The 7,632-nt window shown below is 39.0% G+C and overlaps 2 protein-coding genes across 6 annotated transcripts in view; one reads left to right on the forward strand and one right to left on the reverse strand.

Moving 5' to 3' along the window:
• The window catches only part of RXFP1 (relaxin family peptide receptor 1), a 45,358-nt gene extending 39,678 nt beyond the window's left edge, over positions 1-5,680 (forward strand). For 4 of the 5 annotated variants that reach the window (XM_064652343.1, XM_064652338.1, XM_064652341.1 and 1 more), the window contains 5 exons: positions 30-101; positions 324-553; positions 1,779-2,189; positions 2,655-2,873; positions 3,817-5,680. In XM_064652343.1, coding sequence (XP_064508413.1) covers positions 30-101; positions 324-553; positions 1,779-2,189; positions 2,655-2,873; positions 3,817-4,118 — 1,234 coding nt within the window. In that variant the 3' untranslated portion in view covers positions 4,119-5,680. The remainder of the gene's footprint in view (positions 1-29; positions 102-323; positions 554-1,778; positions 2,190-2,654; positions 2,874-3,816) is intronic. The other variant, XM_064652340.1, reaches the window with a different exon arrangement.
• A 281-nt stretch (positions 5,681-5,961) lies between these two features.
• C4H4orf46 (chromosome 4 C4orf46 homolog) lies at positions 5,962-7,523 on the reverse strand. The gene is made up of 2 exons (XM_064652347.1): positions 7,299-7,523; positions 5,962-7,200 (listed from the first exon to the last, which is right to left on the reverse strand). The coding sequence occupies exons 1-2, from the start codon at positions 7,458-7,460 to the stop codon at positions 7,045-7,047; spliced, it is 318 nt and encodes a 105-aa protein (XP_064508417.1). The 5' UTR covers positions 7,461-7,523; the 3' UTR covers positions 5,962-7,044.
• Positions 7,524-7,632: the final 109 nt, after the last annotated feature.

The following is a 7,632-nucleotide window of genomic DNA, read 5'->3' on the forward strand; positions in this document are numbered from 1 at the left end:
GCCTTTTACTGAGAATATATTTTTTACAGCAGTTTGGAGGGCATTGAAATTGCAAACATCCAGAGAAGAATGTTCAGACCCCTGAGAAACCTTTCCCACATGTAAGTAGATTATTCTAATTTGCTTTCCTAGGTCTGAATTTTACAATTAAAGAATACTGGATAATTGAAAGCAGGCATATGAAAAGCAGCATATGAACAGTTGTCAAATTTTGACAGATTTTGATTAATTTTTCTTCTTTCAGAATATGTTTTCTGAGTAGTTACTAGAGGGTTTTCTGATAACCAAACTAGAACCATCTCTTATCTGTTTCTCACAACCAGATATTTTAAGAAATTCCAATACTGTGGATATGCCCCTCATGTGCGCAGCTGTAAGCCCAACACTGATGGGATTTCCTCCCTCGAGAATCTTTTAGCTAGCATCATACAGAGAGTGTTTGTCTGGGTTGTATCTGCCATCACCTGCTTTGGAAATATTTTCGTTATCTGCATGAGACCTTACATCAGATCAGAGAATAAGCTGCACGCCATCTCAATAATGTCTCTTTGCTGTGAGTACACCACGCATAAAAGAATATCTTTTTAGTCTGCTCATAGTATGTGTGATAGTACTTACTATAATATAGTGACATATTTCGAGCACTGGATTAACTGTACTTTCATGCTGTTGCAAATGACAATACATAATACTGTACCATATATACCAGAACTTCTCATTAAATGCTGCCTTTGGTGGCTGATATATTCCAAAGCTTTCATGTTTGGTTTTCATGCTGCGGGTATTTTCTCAAATTCCCACTTTCTTCAGCATAAAGAAATAGAATTTCAATGTTTTCAAAGGTCCATAAATCTATATTTCACTATGCATTTCTAAGTAACAATTTCTGCATGTAAATATTAAGATATTCTATTTTTTGCATGAGCAAAAGGTTACTTATGCAAACAGAGAAAATTAATCTCTCCCATATACCCAATATTAGGAATTGGGGTTTTTTATTTTACTTCTAAAAGCAAGACAAGTTTATGGATGAACTATCTGGCAGTACAGTTACTACAATCTTGAGTACCCCATCTCAATACAGGAGAGTCTATAAGTATTTCAAAAATGCAATTAGATGCATTTTGAAAGGTAGTTGTCAAGAGTCAACAAATGATTACAACATTTCTAAATGTCAGTGATTTTGAAACTTTGTTGTTTCCATAGGAACAATCTGAATACTATCAAAAATTTGTAGGCAAAATATCTAAGAAGCCTTCAGTTCTGTGTTGACAGGTCATCTTCCCTTATTAGGGTTAGAAGACTACGCACAAGAGTTTTGAATTAGCATGAGATGGACAAAACTAACCTTTGAATCCAGCAGAGATGGCTTATTAATCTTAAGCCAAATGTTAATATCTAAAGAAATAAGACCTAATAAAAAAGGGTTGCAAGAATATTTCTATAAATGAAGACATATCTTTTTCTACTTGCAAACCAATTTTACCTGAGCTTTAAAAAAAGAGGTTGGAAACAAGTATGAAACATAGACTGTCAGTCCAAATGAAAACTAAAACAAAAAAAAAAAAAGAAAAATAATTATAACATATTTAAAATTAATTATACTGCCTTAATTTTAATTCATAATAGCATTCCAACTGTAATGTGGATTTTTATATCTATTAGCTGATTTGTAAATAAGTACTCGTATATATGTGTGTGTATGTCTGTTTTCCAATATACAGAGATAATGGGAAATTCAGATGTGTAAATAATGATGTTAAGCACTGTGCCCACAGGTGCTGACTGTCTGATGGGAATATATTTATTTGTGATTGGAGCTTTTGATCTTAAATATCGTGGAGAATACAACAAGCACGCTCAGTTGTGGATGGACAGTATTCACTGTCAATTGGTTGGATCGCTGGCTATTCTGTCTACAGAGGTGTCAGTCTTACTGTTGACATATCTGACTTTGGAAAAATACATCTGCATAGTTTATCCTTTTAGGTGTTTGAAGCCTAGAAAATGCAGGACAATTTCCATTTTGGTTCTTATCTGGATAATTGGGTTTGCTGTTGCTTTCATCCCACTGAGCAATAAGGAATTTTTCAGGAACTACTATGGCACCAATGGTGTCTGTTTTCCTCTTCACTCAGAACAATCAGAAAGTTCAGGAAGTCAGATTTACTCTGTTGTCATTTTCTTAGGTAAGTTGCATTTCTTCTTTATATATGATTAGAGTTGCTAATTAACCTAGTTTTCAAACAAATAAGATAGCTGTGATGTTCACACCTCCTTAGATTTAGAGGCTTCAGCAAACACTTAAAGACTATTCTACTCTATTAGATGGGTAATTATGTATCTTAAAATGCATGAAGGGCCGAAAAAATAGAAAGAAATTATAGACCATGAAGTTCCTGAATTAATAGATTTTTTTAGGGAAGTAGAGCAATAGTAAGATCAGAGGAGAACTCTGTAGTCTGGATCAGAAATAAATACCTGAGTGGAGGCAAAAACTCGATCTTGAGGTGAGGACTCAAATTTTCTGGCCACTTAATTCTGTGGGACTAGAGTTTAGATAAAATATTTTTCTTTATTACCTAGATTGCAAATAGGTGATGTAGAATTGCCATTATGCTGTTAAATTATAACAAATTTTAACTTTTAAACAGGTGTAAACTTGGCAGCTTTTATCATCATTGTGTTTTCCTACGGGAGTATGTTCTACAGTGTTCACCAAACAGCTATTATGGCTACTGAAATTCGGAATCATATTAAAAAAGAGATGATCCTTGCTAAACGTTTTTTCTTCATTGTATTTACTGATGCACTATGTTGGATACCTATTTTTATTTTGAAACTCCTTTCTTTACTTCAAGTAGAAATACCAGGTACGTCCTTTCTTTTGTGAGGCTGTTTCAACTGTGCCTCCGTGAAGTGTTGCTTCTACTTCAGAAGAATTTAATAAAATGAACTATAGTACTATAATTAACTTCATGTTTTTAATCTATATATACACAGAATCTAATGGACTATATAGTTTTACTATTTAATTGAACTATATTACTATAATCATCGAAGATTAGCCACCTATGAGTCAGATAAAAAACTTCAAAATTCAAATCATTCAAGTCTGTCTCCATATAATATCTATAAAATGTACAAAATGTATTTGAAAACCAAGGCTGAGTTGTACTGACTCTTCTCATCTTATGACTTTTGCTGGTTCTGTTGCCTAAATATGGCCCAGGACATTATAATGTTTCCTACCTTGATTTAACTATGTAACTCTTACTTTGAAATAACTGTATTTTACAAACTGGTAATTATAGCTCAGAACATTGAGTTCTATAAAGGTCTGTCTACCTTCTTCATGCTGTGAATATATTCCCACGTAAAAATAGCATAACCTAAAAGATTAAAAATTGCATCTTATTTTTTCCTTCTCTTTGCAATACCAGCACATGCCAGAAAAACAGCCTCTTTGTGGGGGGTTTGTAAACCCTGTTAGAACATGTAAGCATGAACATGTGAGCAATCAGCAATGAGCAATAACAGGGTAAATAGGGAGCTATGGCACAGAAAAGTAAGAGGGATAAATAGAAATACTGGGAGAATAAAAAAATGTCAGGTTTTGCAGGGAGTCCTGGAAACAGAGGGAGGTAAGAGGGCAGTGAGAAGAAAAGTACCTGTTGGGAAAAGAGCTCAGCCTAGGAGCATGACCACCCCTCTCACCAGGAAGCTGTGCTGCAGAGGCATTAAGTGCTTGTGTTAATTAATGGGTACAAACTCTGGAATGCATATTACAGCTGCCTTTCTTTTTCCCTCCCTAAGGTACCATAACTTCTTGGGTGGTGATTTTTATACTGCCAATAAATAGTGCTTTGAATCCTCTTCTCTACACTTTGACTACACGACCTTTCAAAGAAATGATTCATCAGGTTTGGTACAATTACAGACAAAGAAGATCCAAAAGAGGTAAAGGCAGCCAGAAAATATATGGTCCATCATTCATTTGGGTAGAGATGTGGCCAATGCATGAAATCACGCCAAAGGTTACGAAGCCTGTGCTTTGTACAGACTCTTCTGATGCTTCAGTGACTACACAGTCAACAAGACTAAATTCATACACGTAAACACATTCTGAATCCTCACGGTGACATTGGTACTGTTAGCTTCATATCCGTGGGCTTACTCCTTTACAGCAATGAGGAAAAACAAGGGAGGTGTGACACTTGGGCTCACGTGAACCACTGCGGCAAGAAGAGGGAGCAATATGTCTGGGGATAGGTAGAACTGACGCAACAATAATTTTACCATCTCACAGCAGTACCTGACATTTTGACAATTCATCCTAGATCAGAATGAGAAATCAGTTGTTCGGGAATTTTTTCTTCCAGAAGCCAGAAGTGTGGAAAAAAATTATTTTTCATTTAAAACATCTCATTCTGAAAACAGATTGTTTCAAAATTATCTGTTTCTAGGGAAGTGTGTGTGGGGAAAAGTTATTCTATTTTATTTTTTTTTTAATTCCCCATTTCAACAGCTGATTTTTTTTAAGAGTTAACCTATTTCCTCATTAAGAAATGTGTTTTCACCACAGAATTCTGGCTGGCTCTATTTAGGCTGCATCAACTCTTAAAAAGCTTTAGGGAGCAATAGGTCTATGAGAAATATTTCAATTTCCTAATTGGTCAGAGCCAAACAAGTGAAAATTGTATTCCTTCTATAATTTTACCAGCTATTTCACTCATGTAAAGACAATTATGAAGTTGTAATGATAGTTCTAATATAGTTTCCAGGTTGGACAAGACCTTGAGTAATCTGGTCTAGTGGGAGGTGTCCCTGCCCAGGGCAGGGAGTGGCTGGGACTAGATGATCTTTATGATTCTAATTCAGGCAGAACCAGGCAAAGAAAATACTAAAATTGAGGGGTTTTTCTCAAGTGAGTGTCCCCCAGCTACAGCTGGTGGAAGTTTCTATCTTCAGAAGAGTATCTGTTCCTGGAAAGACTGGACTGAGTATCCCAGCATCTCGATGCTGCTCTTTTCCTCACTTTTCTTAATGGGCTACCATAAGTAGCTCAGCACAGCTTGCAGACTTCAACAAATTCCTGTCTTAAGATGTCTCTCTCTGTACATGGAAGACAACCAAATAGAAAACTATTAGTCTTAACAGGTGTCATGACATCTACATTTAATCAACTTGTGCATCTGACTGAATGCATTATAGTTAAAATTTCAAGACCACAGCCATTCAGCAGTTTTTGGAGCATTATTTTTTCCCAGAATTACAAGGGTAAAAAAATCCAAAAAAACCCTTATCCCATCTGAAACAGTCCCCTAGAGGCAGTTCCTTCACATGTTCTTACTGAAGAGAATCTTTTCCATTATGAATTATTACAACTTCCCTTCTTCTTTCAGTATCGTACTCAGTCTGATGGCCTAGAAGCCCACAAAGGTAAAAGAAATGCTTTTTTTGCATTGATGATTTGAAACTATTTAAAATTAACTTAAAAGATATTTCCAATGTTTGCACTTAACTTCTTAACAGTATAAGAAGTAGAATTTTGAAAAAGTGTGACTCACACTTCAACTGCTTACAGAACTTTGGATTATTTTGAAATTGAAGATTGTTAAACATCTTGTTTCCACTACTGTATGTTTTATTGAAATAAAATATTATCTGCTGAACAAAATTACTTCTTTTGCAAGCTGTTTAGCAACATTTTGGGTTCTGGGGTTAGAAACAGCTAAGTGAAATCCTGCCACGTGGATTGCCTTTAATGAGAGCAATTATAACTCGATTCAATAAACCTTTCACGCTCTGAGGGGCCAAGCCCTCTCAAGGACTGTAACTGCCTTTGATGAGACATGCAAGGATCCCTGTCCTTACCACTAGTTGTTTTTCCCTTAACTTGATTATAGTTATAGTCAATGTCACCTTTGTTTCTATCAGTAACAGAAGACTAGTCAATACTTCAGAATTTTTGTAACATCTTTATTGTTTTGATAAGCAAACTACAGTTGGTCTTTCTAAAACTCCTACCAGTAAAAATAAAGCCAACTAATAAATCATGGTAGAGTCATGTTATCCTGCAGCCTGCCCTTGTATTTCAGCATTACTTTTTTTCACAGTGCTCTGTGTGGCACAGGAGTTTCAGTTACAGATTAGTGTTCTTTCAGACCAAAAGGTTCTGATAACAGTAAGGTCTAGACTAACAAACTAGAAACTGCTTAAGGCAAAGATAAAAAAATAGGACCAAATACTGAAAAAGCTCTGAGGTGCTTCCTGTCGCAGATTCTTTTCTAACTGATGGAAGCTTTTCCTTACAGTTCAAAGTAATCCATCCTGTCAGTAAACAATGCTGTCAAACTTTTACCACGCAGAGATATATGGTCCATCATAAGGCACTTTATTACAACAAAAGATAATGTAAAAAAGTTTGCAATAATAAAACTTCTTGCAAAAAATCTGCAGTTTTATAGACATACATTGCAATACTGCTAAAAATAGTAAGGTCTGGGATACAGGATTTTTCTAAAGCTCACAAATAAGCCAAAACTTGCCATATTATCCATTACTCAACATGAAGAAAAAGTGTGCATAGAAAAAATGAAGTGAGTTCAAGTCTCTCTGAAGTTGGCAAGGTTTCTGCTGGTGACAGTTCTAAAAAGGAGGGCTGACAATACTTCCTCACAGGACATCACTTCCCCACAAATAATGAGTTCTGAATGTACCACACATACTAACTTTGTATCTACCACGTTAGCATAAGGAAAAAAAAAAAAAAAAAAGGCGGGAGAGTATGAAATCGCTTGAGCTGCACCGAGGAGTCTAGAAGTCAAAACTTATTCTCTAAACAAAGATTTTTTTTTACATAAAACATCCACACGAATCGTCAAGTATTTCTAAGAAAAATCCGGGCTCACGGGGAGCTGCTGAGGGCAAACAAAACTCGGCGTGAATTCCCTAAAGAAGGCGGTTTAAAAGGAACCCCGCTGCAGTCCGACACGAGCGGGCGGCTCGGCGTGACCCGGCGGGGCTGGCTCAGCCCCAGCCTCACCCGCTGGGCTTCAGGGACTCGTACCCCTCCCGCAGCAGGTCCCGCCACGTCCTTAGGAACCGGGCGTTCTCCGAGCACTTGGTGGCCAGCTCCTCCACCTGGGCCGACACGGCCGAAGTCGCCTCCAGGATTTTCGCCAGCGAGAAGGCGGCCTGGAGGAAGGGCAGAGAGGTTCGGGGTCGCCGGCGCCCGGCAACACCCCCACCGGGACCCCCGGCGCCCTCCCCAGGGGACCCGCGCCGGCACTCACGTCGCCGATCTGCATCTCCACCTCCTCCAGAAGCTCCCGCGTGTCGCCGCCGGGCAACTCCGGCGGCCCCGACCCCTCGCTCCCACCGCGGACCCTCTGGGACTCGGCGCCGGGTGCTCCTTCGGGCACCGCCACGGGTGGAGGCAGCGCCGCCTCGGCCATGTCCCGCTCGCCGCTCCAGCACCCCCGCCGGCCGCGCCTCCCGCCCGAGCACCGCCCCCTGCACTCCCAATCCCCGCGCCAATGCCCCGGGAGCGGGTCGGCCCGCCCGGCTCCTTGAGCGGCGCCCTAGGAGCCCTGGGAGCCGTAGTCCTGCGGCAGGAGGGGGCGGGGC

This window comes from Pseudopipra pipra, chromosome 4 (assembly GCF_036250125.1).
Source record: "Pseudopipra pipra isolate bDixPip1 chromosome 4, bDixPip1.hap1, whole genome shotgun sequence".
Taxonomy (NCBI): Eukaryota; Metazoa; Chordata; class Aves; order Passeriformes; family Pipridae; genus Pseudopipra; species Pseudopipra pipra.

Coding starts and splice junctions, on each gene's coding strand:
- C4H4orf46 (XM_064652347.1), bottom strand. CDS start 7,460: ATGGCCGAGGCGGCGCTGCCTCCACCCGTGGCGGTGCCCGAAGGAGCA. Junction 7,201..7,298: donor TGGAGATGCAGATCGGCGAC/GTGAGTGCCGGC, acceptor CCCTTCCTCCAG/GCCGCCTTCTCGCTGGCGAA.